The sequence below is a fragment of the Magnolia sinica genome, chromosome 12, assembly GCF_029962835.1.
Source record: "Magnolia sinica isolate HGM2019 chromosome 12, MsV1, whole genome shotgun sequence".
NCBI classification, from domain to species: Eukaryota; Viridiplantae; Streptophyta; class Magnoliopsida; order Magnoliales; family Magnoliaceae; genus Magnolia; species Magnolia sinica.
Genome location: NC_080584.1, coordinates 66,914,251 through 66,932,470, shown reverse-complemented (window position 1 = coordinate 66,932,470; position 18,220 = coordinate 66,914,251). Strand labels below are relative to the sequence as shown.

Sequence of the window (18,220 nt, the reverse complement as noted above, 5' to 3'; positions counted from 1 at the left end):
AAACCACTGATACAACTCTCATTCCTCAAAGAGAAGGTAACAAACTCAGTCCAACAACACCAGTGGCTGATCTCTACACACTGACTAGAGAAGTCCCAATGGAGGAACTCTACACACCAACTAGAGAAGTCCTAATGGAGCAAATTGGAGTTCGAACAGAATCTTCGACTATCTCTCTGACTATACAATTTGCCAAAAAGAGTTTTTCATTGCCTTTCATTCACTCTCCAATGCCTGCTCTTTCTCCTCTAGTTAGGCAAAGTGGGCATAGTGCTTAGCCAATTCTTGAAGAGCCAAGAGTACATGAGAAATGAGGTAGTTTATCCAACAACAGAAAACGGGTCATGGTGGAAGAACCTATTCCGAAAGAGGCTTCTGAAGAAGATGAGGACATTGAATCGACCGGTAGTAGTAGTTCAAATGAGGAAAACATCTTCTTGGAGGATGATAACATAGAAGAGGATGTGGAAGTTAACACTGAGGATATTAAAGTAGAATATATTGTTGCTAAAGAAGATCCTCAGGACGTACCAACTCCTGTTGGCGAAGTGAGCACTCCAGGAGAAGAGGAACCATTGGACTATGAGGAATTTAGCTATTTACCCGTAGGTAATATTATCATGAATTTCATTATCAAGTATTCATTACTGTCTAGTGCAAAATCAATAGTACCACCAATTACAATTCTTTTGATCAATCCACAAATGCTACAAGGGATCGTGGAAAATTTATTCATCAAGAGAAGCAAAACTTTCTATGTGGCACTAAACATAGTAGAGGCATTAATATCTCCAAATAGATCTATGTCGACTCCATATAGTGTGGAGGTCGATCAAGACATGGAAGCCCTTCCTACAACTACTAAGGCAGGCACAATTGATGCAAAACAAAATTTGACAAATGATGCAATGATTGCTTCCAATGTCCTATTTACAACTGCTCGTACAACTATCCTTATATCAGAACCCATCATTGCGATAATTCTGACAATTTTCAATTCATGTACTGTGGCTAGAGAGCCAACTTTTAATATTGCTCTTGCAGTAGTCATTCTTGAATCATTGAATACTCCCTTTGTTGTTAGGCCTTCAACTTCCTTTGCCCCTTCATTCGCAGCTCCAACAACATTTACGATTTTGAATTTTCAATATTTCTTCTTTCAGTATGACCATTTTTCCTTCACTTATTTGATATTGTATTTTCTTTCGCTCCTCTTTTTATAGCTGCCCCAATTCTAAGTTTCTCTATAAGCTCAAATTTGATGGCAATTGCATTTGACATCATATCTTTAGAGAAGGTTTACCCTTACAAGCTTATTCTCATTAAGAATATGGTCTCAATGATCGCTTGTATGTTCAAAGATCCAGAACAATAGCCCCTCCTTGTTGATGCCTTAGCAATTTTAGATAATACTGCAAAGCTTGCCAAGATTATAGTTTCAAGTCTCCATGATTCCTTGTCTTAGTTCTGTGATTCTCTTTAGCTATTACAATTGGCTCAGAGTATAGAAATTGCACTACAGATATTGCATTGCCAAGAAGAATTGATGCTCATTAATGATGAGATCTCTATATGATATCTTCACTTATCTTTTAATACCAAAAGGAGCGTGGTTCTCTTTAAGAACAAGTAAGAATTTCTGAGCAAAAACTCACTTCAATTAACAAAAAGATCACTATCCTTGAATCTCAAAAGCAGGTGGAAGAATTGAGCTTGAGTGTGATTCAGGCAAATATTCCTAAGAACATGAGTATCACAATGCTCGAAGAATCTGAACTTTTCCCAGAAGAGGACTGATGTTGTTTCATTAAAACAAGAACACAATGGTGTTTCCAATCGTGCCCAACTTATAACCGAAGCTGAACTCATAATTCAATTTGATCAAGTTTTGCAAAAATATATGTCAACTCTTGGTATCACTCAATAATCATGTATAAAGAAATTTTGTAGTATGTAATTCAGAACAATTTTAATGCAATTTTAAAACAATTTCATAATTCTCAAGTTTAAACTTACCATTTAATCTCCTAACATTGATCATGTATGATTTTTTAACTAACTAACTAACTATATATATATATATATAATATTGCTATAATTTACTTAGTTCGACTTTTGCTCATCACCATATTTTGTGTTGTACTTTTTTTTTAATGGACAGAACTACCCTAGAGTTTTGTTAGTAGAATTAAGGTGTCAACCACATTTTATTTTTTTAAGTATTTAAAGCATCTAAGACTTATGCTAGTTGGCCTCAGTAATGCTCTTGAGTTCACGGGACTTCATCCACTGCCAAGGAGTTCATACATCGTAGTCCATCGATGAGGCAGATTGAAGCTATTGGAGCAGTAAACTCAATATGATTTATGAACATGTTAGGCCTCAATAACTCTCTTGAGTTCACGTAGCTCACAAGGTTACCTATAGGGGTTCCATGTCCATGGTTGTCAATCCATCAATGGAGGGAGGCGGAATTCTTATAGAGGTCTCCCTTTTTATTGTGTAATTTTTTCACAAATAATCTTCATAATCAAAACTTCACCCTTTTCAAGGATAGTCTTCTAATGAAATGGATGTTTACGGTATCCCAAATCCTTGTCTATTCTAATTCACTATTTGGTAGGCCCCATTGGAGTAAACTTCTGATATAACATACGAGCCATTTAATTTGGGATCAAACATACCTCCAGTCCAGTGCATAACCAAAATGGGTCTTTTAAGCATCAACACCATATATATCTCATTTCTTGAAGGATTGGTGCATGACCTTTCTTCTCAAAGGTTGTAGATGTCCGTGCTTAATATAATCCTAAGCACTATTGTGCTGCTAGTCATCTTTCATCCATAGTATCCAACACCATCAATCATAATTTTAGAATTTTCTTCTTCTGTAATTGACTGATGTATTGCCAATCTTAGTAACGCTACTTGTATTTTCATCAGCAAAATAACTTCAACTCTGTAAACTAAAGAGTAAGGAGTGACTTTTCTTATCGTTCAATGAGTCATTCAATAAGCCCAGAAAGCTTCTTGCAGTCTTTTGTCCTAATCTCGTTTATTTTCAAAGATGATTTTCTTCAAAATCTTAACCATTGTCTTATTGAAAGCCTCTGCCAATCCGTTCGTTGATAGAAAATAAGGTGTTGAGAAAGCAAGTTTGATCCCAAGTCTTTGACACAACTTCTTTATAACCCAAGTCGCTAGCACAACCTCTGTCCAAAATGACTCAAGAGTTATAACGATTCACATTAGCTTAGGGCTAGAGTGATGAAACTGACCATTTTCATTGATTCGTATGAACCTAAATTTCAATTCCAAACCATTGAGAACAATTTAACCTTATAAACCAAGCGTCCACTCTTAAATCCTTGAGAAAAAATAACCACACTAATAAAATAACCCATAAACCGTTCATTTAGGGTCCCATGATCATGGAATTATTTTTCCTAAACTTAGGGCGTGTTTGGCACACTGGATTAGATGGGATTAAGTGGGATAGTATTACTCGAAAGTAATTATTATGGGATGTCAGGGATTATCAAGGGATTCAATCGGTTTGATCATGTTCCATTCCACGTTTGGAATGTAAAAAATATCCATGTATATCATGGATGAATGAGGATACTACGTTTGGAAACACATACGGAGGAGTCGTCGGTTACAAAGAAAATGGAGGACGTGGATTTTCAACAAAAGGCTCCACCAAAAGTTGGTGCGTAGGGATTCTAGGTGGGGGCCACCATATTGTTTGTGAGAAATTCACTCCGTTCATTCATTTTGAGAGCTCATTTTAGGATAAGAGACCAAAAATTAATCAGTTAAAAAATTCAAGTGGGCCACACGAGAGGGAAGAGTGGGGATTCAGTGACCACCATTGAAACATTTGAATGGCCATAGAAGTTTTGTATCAATTTGATATTTAGTTTCTTCCTTCATCCAGGTCTGTGTGACCTCATGAACAACTTGGATGACAAATAAACATCATGATGGGGCCTAGGGAGGTTTCAACGCCATGGGAACCATGGTCCCCACTGATTTTTATGGTGTGGTCCACTTGAGATTTAGATCTGTCTCAATTTTTGGCTCATGACCTAATGTAATCTCAAAAAATGGATGGATGGTGTGGATATAATACATATATAATGATAGGGTCCAGGGATCTTGGTGACGCCGATACACCACACACAATCTGCTCCCCATATTTTCTCCGGCTCAAATCAAGGGAGGAATTCCGTCCCAGAGTTGTAAATTATGTGGGATTGGGAGAATCCCCTCCATTCAATTTTTTACCCAGTGTAGTTTCCAAATATTTTAACCAACATCAACAAAGAATGTTACCAAACAAGGGGTGGGTTTGAAAAAGTGATTTTTGCAATTCAATGCCACCTAATTCCATCTAATACCATGTGCGAAACCCCCCCTTAGGACAATGGGCTTGATTTAATGAATGCCTTTAATCACATTTTTTGCAAATTGATCTTGGAAATTTAATAGCGTACTTTGGTTTAGTCCAAAATTCACCAAGATTAGAAAGTTTCCTAATCATTTTGAAACTTTCTAATTCTTTTTAACCACTTAGCTTAAGCCCTAAGCAACGTCCAGCTAGACCACTTTCCATTGTTCGTACGATGAAAATTTTCTTGGTCTCTAAGATCATTCGACTACGAGGCTATACAAACTATGGGGACCATTCATTAAGAATGGACTGCACATCTGATAAATATTTAAAACACATCCTAGGTGTCGTCCACCTATCATAAAAATCATACCATTGGAAAGAGTTTGAAAATCCCAAACTAATGGATGAGTTAGATTTCGTACATGACACACACGTGGGTCATATGTGCACCACGCCCAAACCCACCTAAAGGGGTTGACATTCCAGGCCCCCTCTATATAAAGAGAAGGCTGGACGTTTGGCCCTCCCACGTGAAAGAGAATAGGAAAGAGATGAGAGAGAGAGAGAGAGAGAGAGAGAGAGAGAGAGAGAGAGAGTGTGGAGGGCATCCTAATCCCTTCAAAGCTGATTTCTATCTTCTTCTTCTCCATCATCCTCCGTTGATGTTAAGGTATGTCAGTCCCAATTTAATTAAATTAGATTTTTTTATTTTTCTATTTTCGAATCCACCCCATCGAAGTTGTAGTTTCGATTCACACCATATATATGAAATCTAAACCGTCCAAAATCTGACTTTTTTTAGATTCTTATTTTCCCACTTGATTCATCCCAAGAATGATTTAACCCGTAAGCTCAAACCAATTTAAGTTGAATTTACACAGTTTCTTTTATCTTTGCTTTAAAGTTACGCGTAGCTTGATTTTGACTTTGATTTTTATGCTAATAAGTTATTGGAATGCTATGAATTATTTATCTAGGTGAGAATTATATCTAAAATATTATTTCAATTATGTTGGAAAGATCACAAAAATATGCTTTAAATCGCGAAACTATGTGTTTAGGTCCCAAACTGTGAATAGTTTGTGCATCTAATGGACCATATGCTTATGCTAGAAAAATTTATGATTTTATTAATATTAATCTAAGCTAAGTTTAATATTTTAAACCTTGGGTCGGTGGGACCCACTTTTGGGGTATTTTGGACCTATAGGGTGACGTGTCTGACCCAAATTGCACTATTATGGTTATTGATATACTTTGAAGTGTTTAGAATATATATATATATATATATATATATATATATATATATATATATATATATATAATGTAATTTTATATTGTTTAGTCCATGAAAACACTATTGGAATTTTTATAAATTCATGAGGAGTGATGGATACTAGACTTGCCCTTTGCCAATTTTTAGAGCGACGCGTGTTTCCACTATATATTAGATTTGTTTTCTATTTTTCTCTTTTATTAATTTATCCTATTAATACCTTATTTTTTTCTTTTTTCTTTTATCATGTTTGCCATGTGTTACTTTTCTTATTTTATGCATAGGGTATGTGTTTTGGAGTTCAAAAACTCTTATACTTCAATTTAATTGTCTATTTGTGCAAGTGATTTGTTAAAGGACTCACAATTACTGACTTGTATATATATTGTGGATATAATACGCTCTATGTAGTGACCTTCTTAGTCGATGAAAAAATCCTTCGATTTAGTTAGTGGTGTACACATCAATGTATGTAATTTTATTACACGTGATATATAACTTCTCGAGATTGGATGTCACAATTAATCGCTCTTTCAACAAATTGTTTACATAATTTTTTCAAGTTCATGAGTTGTATCATCTCAACGTGTTCACGTAAATCCACAATAGTGTTGGACATGCTGACAAATTTTCTTATTTATGGGATATAGAGTGAGCCAAACTTTTATGAATTATATTTCACAATGTGGTGGTCATTATGAATGATGAGTTACACACACTATACTATGCATGCATTCATATAGATTTGTGGTGCATACCGATATCACTCGTAGTGCTGGAATGCGAGATGTATCAGAACCTTTATATTGTTTCATTGTGGTGAATTACTTAAATTATTATTAATAATAAAGGATAACCATCACTTTCGGTAGGGCGTTGACCCTCTCCAACTATATAAATGATGTAGGTGATGCACTGGTTAAAGATATGGGCAATAATTTTATTACAAAAAACTCTTACAAGTGACATGGGATTACGTTGCCAATGATTCAATTTTATTTTAGTTTTATTTATGTTTCATGCTGCCAATTTAAATTACTATAATAAGCTCCCATTTGAGTAAGCACTAAATAATTTGTTAAACTTTTATAGTTAAATGTAATAAGAATTATACTATAGTTTATTTTACTATCAAAACTAGGTAGCTTCATAAATGTGAATGCATGTGATGTATGACAAGTACAAAAGATATACCTTAAGTACATTACAATACAAAACTCGGATCCCGTGCAATATACACTAGAGTTGATTTTCAAAGTGTTACAGCAACTCATCCACAACCCGACTGAAGCATCCTTAGATAATGAGACAAAGGGAAGCTTTCCATTTTAGCCCCAATTCTCCTTGATCTTCTCTTCATCCTCAAGTTAGCCACTTTGGCTTTATCTAAGATCAGCTTTATCCAAGGTCAATGCCCCCATCACAATTATTACATCTTTATCTAAGGTCAACACCCCCATCACAATTCTTAAATCATATATATACAGTGAGGGTACAAAGGTGACTCCCAGTCGGGCTTTTTTCTGGTATTATTATTATTATTATTTGGGAAATTGACCGTACTAGCCTCAATGTATGGTTAAATTCTCTAAAAAGATTAAACTTTCAAATATTTCGAGGGTGGCCTTCTAACAAGCTTCTGAAAATTACTTGGACCAAAATGCCCTTTGTCCTTGGGTTAATAATTGTACAATTTTTCAGTGAATAAGAAGTTACGCCGTATTTAACGACGTGTATGGAATCCTTTTTTTGGGTGTGGCAATGCCCAACTCGTGGGACCCACATTGATGTATGTGTATAATCCATGCCACCCATCCTTCTTGCTATGTCATTTTAGGGCTACGACCCAAATATCAGCCTAATCTAAAGCTAATGTGGGCCACATATTAGAAAATAATGGTAATAGTGTCACCCATTGTTGATACTTTCTAGGCTCACTCGATGTTTGTTAGAAGTGGACACCACACAAGGCGGGACATTTTAGGCCCATGTCGAGCTGTCCGACAAGGTGGATGGAACAAATCACCCCATTATGGGTCTTAAGCTATGGTACCAATAGCTAGCATTTCATTTGGTAGTAAAGGGCGTGAACATGTGACAACAACGACCCATACAACATGACAATCACGACCCATATAACATGACAACTACAACCCATGCAAATCATGCCCCACATGGACCCACATTGATGTATGTGTATAATCCATGCGGCCCATCCTTTTTTACTGTGTCATTTTAAGGCGAGGGCCCAAATATCAGCCTCATCCAGTGCTCATGTAGGCCACATAAAAGAAAATAATGGTGATTGTTGAAACTTTCTAGGCTCACTGTGATGTTTGTTAAAAGTGGACACAGCCCAAGTCAGGACTTTTTGGGCCCACAGCGAGCTGGCCAATAAGGTGGATGGATTGGATCACCCTATCGTAAGCCTTAAGTTATGGTATCAGGGGCTAGATAGCAAAGGAAGTGAACACGTGAAAATCACAATCCATATAATATGACAACCATGATCCATATAACATGACAACTACGACCCATGCAAACCACAACATAAATGGGCTCATATTGATGTATGTGTATAATCCATGTTGCTCATCCTTTTTGCCGTGTCATTTTAGGGCTAGGGCCCAAGTATCAGCCTGACCCAGTGTCACGCCCCAGACTCGGTAACCGGACTCACAAGGAATCCGATGACCGGTTCTGGCCGCAACAGCCTCCGTAGTACCCCATTCTCGACTCCTGAGGTAGGTTCCGATCCTGGGATTCTACAAGGAGGATTTTCATAACAGTATAATCATTTTCAATACGAGTATACCCAAGATCACAGCAAGTATATCTGAGAATAACAAAGGCACACATCGCGAAATCCACTAAAAATTTGAACTTTTACAATCATCCAAAAGGTCCAAAAGGACATACATGAGAATAAAAGGAAAAGAGAGAGAAATCAGCAATACTGGAGTCCTCACTGCTCAACTCTACTCCACGCTCTGCTACTACGGCGCCTACCTAGAGTCTCCTGCACGCATCAATCGTGCATAAGCTTATAGAAGCTTAGAGGGTGGTGTAAGTGTGATAATGGTGCACAGAAGAATAGTGGGAGGTATAAGGAGAGAAGCATGATCAATGAACATATCACTAGTCTTACCAAGGCAATGTATGAAGGGGGGGCTTGTACAACCAATGCTAATGCGATACAAGTAATGTCAGTGCTCATATCCAAACCATATGTCAAGTACATTTTCAATCATAAGGAAATCACCGGGGTCTATTATACTGCTGAATGACCGCCGCTCTGCAGACCCCGCACAGTCAAACGAGCGTAAGAGACCTCACTACCCGCCTATGGACAACCAATCACCAACAAGGCCTGAAGGTAGCGGACCCATTTACGAGCTGGTCAGACTCAGCCTAGCAATGCCTCCTCACACCAGGCAGGTAAGGCCACACCTCTATCCAACCGACTACACGACAGTGGGAGTCGCGGCCTAACGGTATAAGGCCCTCGCGCGCTCATGTATTCCACCCGGTCACTGCGTTGGAGCAGATCCTTGGTACCATGAAAGTTTTGGAAATTTTACCCATGAGCATCCTATGCACCCGGTATGCTCAACTAATATTTTCGGTGTCCACACATACGGCCATCCACGAATACCCCTGTGGAGGCAAGGCCCTGATGAAGTAAGGGCGGATATCTACAAGCTATGCAATGCCAGATGCATGAATCACACAACCACCCATGCATCAATTCCAGGCATCCATCTCTTGGGGAGATAGCAACATGTCCTATACAATGACACAGCCATGACCAATCATAACTCAACCAAGCATGCATATGATGCGTATGGGAGTGGCCCATGAAGACAAATAGGGGTGCCGATGAGGTGAAGATCCTAACTATGAAGGTTCTTGGTACTTAACCAATTCCTCATAAGGAATACAACCTCTAGTGGGGGCCCATACACCTGGGGTAGCCCACGAGACTAAGGACCTGGACTAAGGACCACGAGACTAATGGTATAGGCCTACATAGATGAAACGGTCCTAGCAAAGGTCTATGGTGGGCCTTTAACCACCTATAGAAGCCCATGGGCCTACATTAGGGCCACCAATGTGGACATCCAACCACAATTGGTCCCCAAGAGTTAGCCCATCTCTAATTGATCATGGATCAAGGCCCAAGGCCCACACAACATCAAAAATAAGAAACGGGCAGCCATAATCATATCACAAATACTCATGTTGGGCTTCAGAAAGGCGGCCCAAGGCCTATCTACAACATGGGTCCAAGGAAAACACACATAGCCCAACTCATATATATCGCTATGGGCCCATAGGGGAAAGGTTAGAGCCCAACATAAAGGCCACTAATCCCATATATTGTGGTGGCCTAGTGGGCAGCCCATTGCTCAAACCACATGGGCAAATGTCATGCTCTTAGTCAAGTAAGTTGGGCCTATAACCCGGCCCAAGTATTAAAGTTGATTTGGTGGGCAACCAAGGGCCCATCTAATTGTGTAATCCAGCCCACTAACCCAACACAATAGTATGGTAAAAATGGCCCAAGAGTTCAATGGGCCTATCTGGAAAGTTCTAGCCCAATTGGGCCTAAAGAATTCAACAACCAGCTACATCCATGGACTCGATTAAATTCAACTGTGGTGGGCCTCAAAAGTGCATTTATCAAGCCCAACATTTAAGGAACCAAAGGTATAAATTATTCTCTCTAAGATCTTCACAATGTAGTGGGCCCCACTCCTCAAAATTTCAGCCCAAAGGTCAATTATAATTATAACAAGTTGCTGGATTTTTAACCCAACAGGTTTATGGGCTTATTGGAGTCCAGTAGTTGTTTCATTTGATTAGGACATCAGCCCAAGTGGTCCAGCTATCAAGTCAGAGGGCCCCACCACATAGGGTTATATCATACTACACAAGGGAGTAGGTGGGCCACACTGCTAGACCAAAGTCCAGCAGGTAGCCCACATGGGGCGTCCCATATGGGCCTGGGTATTTGGCCCAAACTGACCCGAATTTGCAGGCCGCACCACAGTCAGCTCGATTGTCCGTTGGGCCTAAAATTTTTTAGAGTGATACTTCTATAGGTGAGTCACATCCTCACAAAATTTCATAATTTTTGAACACTTAAAAATATTTTAATTTATTTAAATGAAACAGACTGTCCAGAAAATCAGACTGATCTGGACACCATATTGTAATGGGCCGGTCCAGCCACCACCATGGTGTGTATAGGTGTCCATTGGCCCCCAAATTTGTAGGTGGCTCCTAACATGAGTGAAACACCCCTCTACAAAATTTTATGATTTTTGGATACTCATAAATATTTTAATTAAATTAGGAATTTCAATCTGTCCAGGAAGAGATGTTGCTGTCCATGCATTGTTTACCCAATAAGGTGGGCCCAACCTTCATCCAAGAGGGGGAAAATGGAGGTTTAGTATTTTCTTCAAAAAATAAAGTAAGGTGGGGTCCATAAAAGTGGCCCATCCTTCAGAGAAACCAAGCTGAAGTGTATGTTTTCCCTCCATGCATGTGGGTTGGACAGCCCAACAAGGTGGACCGCCCACTACAAAAAAAATGGCCAAAGGCTACGGACTATTCTGACTTTTTGCTACGGCTATAAACCGTAGCTCATTTGCTACGGCTTAAAACCGTAGCTGAAGGTTTAAAACTGTAGCTAAAAGCTAACTCCGCCAGACATACATGCAACCTTGGATACCTCATAAGAGACTCTACGAAGCCCATTAAAATGCATGTACTCCATCTAATACATCTATCCATTTTTTAAGAGTATTTTAGAGCAAGAACCCAAAAAAGAAAGTAGATCGAAAGAACAAGTGGACCACACGGTAGGAAAGAGTGTAGAATAATCCATTGATCGATGGTGTGGTTCAATTAAACCTTTGATTTGCCTAGATGTTGGGTCCATTCCCTATTAAAAAAATACAAAATTAATGGACGGAGTGGATATATCGATTGCATCAAGATGGACCCCACAAAGCCCTTGACAAAGTCGTACATCCAAATCCCGTCAAATGTGAACCGTAGAGGGCCTCTTATGGATTAGTCAATGGCTACGGTCAAATTGGATTTTAGCTACGGTTAAAAACCGTAGCAAGACCGTAGCAGGGAAAAAGCACAAAACCGCGTTGCCTTTTTTCTTTTCCCCCTCTCACGAAACATTCATTTCCCTCCCTCCACTCAACCCTATTCCCTCTCAGGTACGTCCCTTTCTCTATCTCTCGATCTCCCCCGCCCCTTCTCTCTGTCTCTCTCTCTCTCTCTCTCGATCTCCCGCACTCCTTTTCTCTCTCTCGATCTCCCCTCTCATGAACTCCTCTTCTCTCCCTAACCATCCCCTCCCACTCGATCTCACGAACTCCTCTTCATCAATGGATGATTTTGAGTTGTTGCACTCCCGGTCGTGAAGGATCTAAAACCTCTCTGCCGAAAGATTCAGAACCCCTCTCTCACTTTCACTCACAAACAATCAAAAACCCCTTTCCGCTGATAGATCTGACAGCAGAGCTCTCTCTGCTACTTGTCACAAAAGTCATAGGCAGAGCACCAAACAAGCTCTTTAAGGAAATGTTAGTTTATGCAGAAAAAATTTTCAATCAATTTTTTGTTGTTTGTTTCCAAATTTCGGATGTTTAGATTTAGGGGTTTCTGATTATTATTTTTTGATTTATACTTTTTTTTTTACTGAAATCGAGTGTTAAGATTAGAGTTTCTAAAATTTATCTGTAAATTTGTTGTATGGTGATGTAGAGGGGGGATTTCCCTTGGAAAATGCATGGTGTACCCTTTGTGAAGCTTAATATGGTGTTGTGGGCTGCAGCATGGTTTGATCCCGAGCCAATTGATTGTTGCTTCACTAACATCAATCTAGTGTCTAGGGATAAAAACATGTGGAGGAAGGGATGCCAATGGTTTGACGAAATTCCCAAAGCCCATGTTGCACAGGTATGCACCTCTTATGTATTTATCGCAAATTCTTTCCATTAATATTTCAAATATATATTACAATAGTTATCATAGGTTTTGATTTTGTTGTTGCATTGATTTGAATTGCAAGTGGGTTTTGTTGGGCAGGTGCATGCTTTATAAGCACAATACTAGCAAGCTTAAAACATGCATATATGGTTATACAGCCACCACCTTCAGGTATATACCCTACCTCCTTGTCCAAACATGTGGAAGTGTAACCACTGAAGTAAGTTGTAATGCATTTGTGGACTTATGGAATTGAAAATATAGCCTAGGGAGCAGGGACGAGTTGCCTTAGCATGTTGGCTGCTATGCTAAGGAAACACTCTTTTATGAAAGCTTGGGCTTGGCAATAAGAACACAAAACTCTTACAGATGCTATGAGCATGCAATTAATTACAAAGGTTTATTAAAATCAACCAGTTGCTTTGAGAAATAAAATTATGGTTCCAATAGAATATCCTATGCCTGTGCAATTCAATTGTTTTGCTAAGCTATGGTTTTGGGAAAAGTGTGCCATGATCAAGGGAGGTGATTCAATAATTGTGTATGGAAAGAACCGTTGCTTTTGTAATTGGCCATGAATATTTTTATCGTAGCAAGGTACTGCGGTATTTTTGTTATCGTTCTATGGAACATTTTGAAGGGCTTTCCTTGATGTGATGCAGTCCCAATTTATTCATTTTTGTATTATGTGCAGGCTTGTTAATGTTCATAATTGCTAGCATGTTTGATGATCTTTAATTTAGTGTTTTGATGGTCTGATACATTGGTTTTTTCCTTTGCCCAAAATAGCATTTGGATGTCTGCACTCTGCAATATGCAGCATGATTTTTATTTTTTAATTTTTTTAATTTTTTCGTTATGTTTTGCTTTGTTTTTGTTTTTGTTTTTGTTTTTGTTTTTTGTTTTTTGGTTTCTTTTAAGAAATTCCCATCCCACTTAGAAATTTTAGAAAGCGCTTGTATAAAAATGTTGTTTTAACCTTGCTATCCATATGTGCTATGAGTGATTCCGTAGAAAGAGATATGGAGCTGTTGGTGAGAAATGAATATTCGTCATGGCCTGAGGGTAAACAGGAAAATGCTTTGTTATGGCTAACCATATCAGAAATCTCCATTTTGCACATTGTAAATGTAAATAGAATGTAATCAAATTCCTTTCAAGTGGGACATCCATTGCTTGACAAAAGGAAAAAAAAATGTATTGGCCCTGTAAGTATTTTTGGACTGACAGCTATCTCTGTTGGTGCAAATTAGCTAGACTGTCCAAATCATCTTACCATGAAGCCAGATATCCATGGTATTTAGCTCATTGTTTTGTTTTCAGAGCTAATATTCTTACTCACGGTTGTCTCTTGGACCGACGTAAATTCCTAATTATATGCATCTTGATGGTTCTTTCCTCTATTAATGCATTTTGTACTTGGTTTTTATTAGCTCATGATCTGCTCTCAATGGTAATTTCATGTTCTTAGTCATATTGTTCTTACTCACGGTTTTTTTTTTCCAATGGCTTTTTAAAGATACTCTTGGATTTTTACTCACACTACTTACTCACAAGCATGGCGTCCATGTGTGGTAGGCGGTTCATCAAAATGACATCTAAGGAAATGAAAAACAGCCTACATTCAAAATACATGCATGGCCCATTTGATTAGAAGTTGAGACTATGTCCTTCTTTCTCGACCAAGGTAGGTACAAAGTAAGTTGATTTTATGGACGACGGGGATCTTCCTATTCCATGTCTGTGTAGTATGGCTAGGTGTATGGAGGCAAGTTTTTATATGTTCATGAGACTGCACATCGAGTAGAATCATTTCTGCACATCTTCCAGTTCCATGTTTTTCTAAAGTCATCCTGGTAGATATCCGGCCTACTTATTTATGCTGTTGATAGCGGACTTCTACTTTATTGAATATGAATACTAACTAATTGCAATTTGGTCATTTCCACTTTATTGAACTTGTTATTGCAATTTTATTGGATAGTGCATCCAAATGCTGCCTAAATAGTCAGTTTGTGTTGGATTAGAAGTATCACAGTTGCGAGAACATACAACCTAAACTGATTCTACCCAAAAAAACCATTGGGCTGAAACTCAGAAGACAAAACAGAATCATGTAATGAATGTAGCACAGTCTTTCTCTCTCTCTCTCTCTCTCTCTCTCTCTCTCTCTCTCTCTCTCTCTCTCTGTATGTATGTATGTAGAAACCTGTATAGGTCCACATGCACTTATGCATAGCCCATTTATGTAGGTTTAGATGTGTTTGTGTATGCATATGTAACATGTTCATGTGTATGCAATAAGCAGACAAACATGGATAATTGGATATTGTATATATACCTAGTTTGCTTTCTAAATGACTGCAGATAAAAAGTCTTTTGGGGAAGAAAGTGGAGTGGCTTTATTATATACTTCAGGCATTTAGAGCTTTTGGGATGGTGGTTATTTACATTTTTAGTTCATTGGCATAGGAATCTCTTCAAGTTCATTGAGGCTGCATTTGGATGCTCAGTTGAATTCAATTGCAAAATTTCAATTCATTAAAATGGAAATGACTAATGGAGTAGCTCCTTTTCAGCTATGAAGTGATATGAAGGATTTTTTTACTTTATGAGAATAGTGGGATTAGCGAAACAGGGTTCGTAACACCAATCTCAAATGGCTAGGATGATGCGGTGGTGATTATGGAAAAAAAAAATACTAATATTAATTCTTGCAGATGTAGTGAAGTAATCTATGTGCCTGTGGTCCTCTATCAGAATTCTAGTAATAGTTTTCCTTGCTTGCATATATATGTTGTTGCATATACTTGAGTAAAAATAATTTTAATGAGTTGCATGTAGTAATATATGTGCCTGGCCACGGAATTCAAGTAGTACCTTTGCTTACATATGTTGCATTATTTATCAAATCAGTTGTAGTTCTTCAAATTTCAGATTCTTTAGGGACCAATTAGATACTTGGAAATTATTGAATTGGAAATTGGAGTAGCATAGAAAACCCAAAAACGAACATATGAAGTGATAAAAAGGAAATGAAATGAATTTTATGTTTGTTGAATCGTGAATGAAAATCCTTCCTGATGTGCAGGTGCTTGTTTGTTTGTCTTATTTAACATTGCTTGTTCCATTTTCTATGTGCTTTTTTATTTTTCTTTGAGTCTGATCTTGATTTTTCTATGTGCTTTCCATTTTCTATGAATAAACTGCAGGTTTCTCGTCTGTTTGCCGAGTGGTGTCGGATTTGTGAACTTCCTGGCAATACTGATGTCGCTTATACCCATTATATCTCACAGTTACAACAAAGTGGGTTGCTTAAAGGGGATGATCTCATGGATCACTTTTTCCGAATCCTCATGGTAAACTTTTTCCGTGGTTTGTATTATGTTTCCATGAGAATCCTCCAGACCCTCACAATTGTTAAGAGTTTTCCTTCTCTTTCTACCTATAATTTCAGGAAATTTCTGTAGCAAATTGTTTGGCCACTGACATGATTAATCCAAGCTCATTGTCCCTATAAACGCCACAACAAGTCCAACATCTCTCATTTGCTGTTATTGATATGTATGCAAAGCTTGTGGTTTTAGTTATTAAGGTAGCGATCTTTTCTTCTTCTTCTTTCTTTTTTTTTCTTTTTTTTTTTTTTTGTGGTTATGGGAAATTTCTTTCAGTTGTAACAAATGTTGCTAGTTACATTAACCTCAGCAGGTGTTTGCTTTAATTAATTCGATGATTTGTAACTTCATTTATCTTTGTTGTTGTTAGTATTGTATGGTGGACCAGGGATCAAGTAAGTGTTTCTCTTGCCCAAGGTTAATTGAAACACATGCACAAGGAAAATTTTTTGTTTTGTTTTTTTTTTTTTTTTTTTTTAAAATAAAAATAAAATTTATACTTCTGCTTCCATTATGGTTACTTACAGTGTTCTCATTATGACATGTGGCAGATTTTGTCAGTGATTGTGAGAGTTATCCAAAAGGATGCAGAAGAGAAGAAAGCTGTTTTTAGCCGAAGGGCATATTTCAGATTGTTTCTGAACTGGCTTTTGGACCTTGGTTCCCTTGACCCTGTCCTTGATAGTTCCAACTTTCAGGTATGTGTTACTCATGAATGCCATCATTATCTTCTTTCTCCTCATCTTACACAACTGTGGTATAATCAGTTTTTTTTTTTTTTTTTTTTTACTTGTGGGCAGGTTCACTTTCTGTACAAAGGCACTCTAAGGGTGCTCTTGGTACTGCTTCATGATTTTCCAGAGTTCCTTTGTGATTATCATTTCAGCTTCTGTGATGTGATTCCACGCAGTTGCATTCAAATGCGGAATGTTATTCAAAGTGCATTCCCAGGAAACATGAGGTTGCCCAATCCTTCTACTCCCAACTTGAAGTTGGCTGCATTACGATTTTGTTTGAACTTCCTAATCAATATTTAATAGTTCTCTATTAAGCTAGCATCTTTCTTCTCTCCTGAATGCAGATTGATTTGCTGGCTGAAATCAGCCAATCACCGGGCATTCTCTTTGAGGTTGATGGTGCTCTGAAAGCAAAGCAGATTAAGGCTGACATTGATGAGTATCTCAAGTTATCTTAAGTTGTCATTATTTTTCTCTACCTAACATTGAGAAATTCTCTTATTTTCATATTTACATAGCCAACCATGCTATACTATTTTATAAGTGCATGTTGCCAAATCATTAGTGCATATTTTATAGCAAACATTTTTCATGTAGTACAGCTACTAGGAATCCTAGTTTCTGAAAACAAAAGAGAACAATTATAAATCCGGATTTGAATCTAAATCATAGGATTCAAATCATAGAATTGTAGGATTCATCTAGATAAAAAGATTCAAAATGGGATTCAAATCATTCTACTTAAGTTCAGCTCAAATCATAAGTTGTAAATCAACTATGATCATAAGTGATTGATTTGTTTAGCCAAGTAAGCATGAAAAAATAATAATAACGATTTCTAGTTCCTGTAATGAAGAGAGTGGCCCTTAAATTGAAGTCAGGTCTCTTTTTAGTCCAACTTAAATCTAGTGGACTTGCAATTTGGAGCCTAATCCATCATAAATAGAACCTAGTTTTGCTACTTAGACCAATAATTGCCAATCCGTATAATAGTGCATCCAAATGCCATTTAAGTATATCACCACTAAACATCTTACTAAAATTTAGGCTTGGGATAGTTAAGTGGTCTAAAGAAACGGACAGTTCCATAGAACATCGATAGGACAGTCATGATAAGGGTCATCTTGAACTTTGAAATTGGTTCCCACGAATCTTAAAATGCTAAAAAAAATACCTGTACTTGATCTTTGGGCGGGACATTCGTTTCTGATCATGTGGGCGGCACATGCATTTCTGATAGTGTAGTTTGTGAATTTGATGTAAGAATAGTCTCCACTAGTTTTGAAATTCTATTAATTGCTTCTTCAGGGAAATCTTCAATTGAAAGATTTTGATATAAAAAAGCAGCAGGTGGGGTCTCTAGGAGAGCCGTTCAGAGGACTTTCCAGACTATTGT

At 37.8% G+C, this 18,220-nt stretch overlaps 1 protein-coding gene across 3 annotated transcripts; it reads left to right on the top strand.

The window, feature by feature from the left end:
• The first annotated feature begins 15,907 nt into the window (after positions 1–15,907).
• LOC131220598 (uncharacterized) lies at positions 15,908–17,380 on the top strand. 3 transcript variants are annotated; one of them, XM_058215425.1, is made up of 5 exons: positions 15,908–16,051; positions 16,150–16,287; positions 16,639–16,785; positions 16,888–17,048; positions 17,169–17,380. In XM_058215425.1, the coding sequence occupies exons 2-5, from the start codon at positions 16,255–16,257 to the stop codon at positions 17,230–17,232; spliced, it is 405 nt and encodes a 134-aa protein (XP_058071408.1). In that variant the 5' UTR covers positions 15,908–16,051; positions 16,150–16,254; the 3' UTR covers positions 17,233–17,380. The 3 variants fall into 3 exon arrangements, 2 of the variants coding, with proteins under 2 accessions (XP_058071408.1, XP_058071409.1); XM_058215426.1 differs by lacking the exon at positions 16,888–17,048; XR_009158715.1 differs by lacking the exons at positions 15,908–16,051; positions 16,150–16,287 and adding an exon at positions 16,367–16,504.
• Positions 17,381–18,220: the final 840 nt, after the last annotated feature.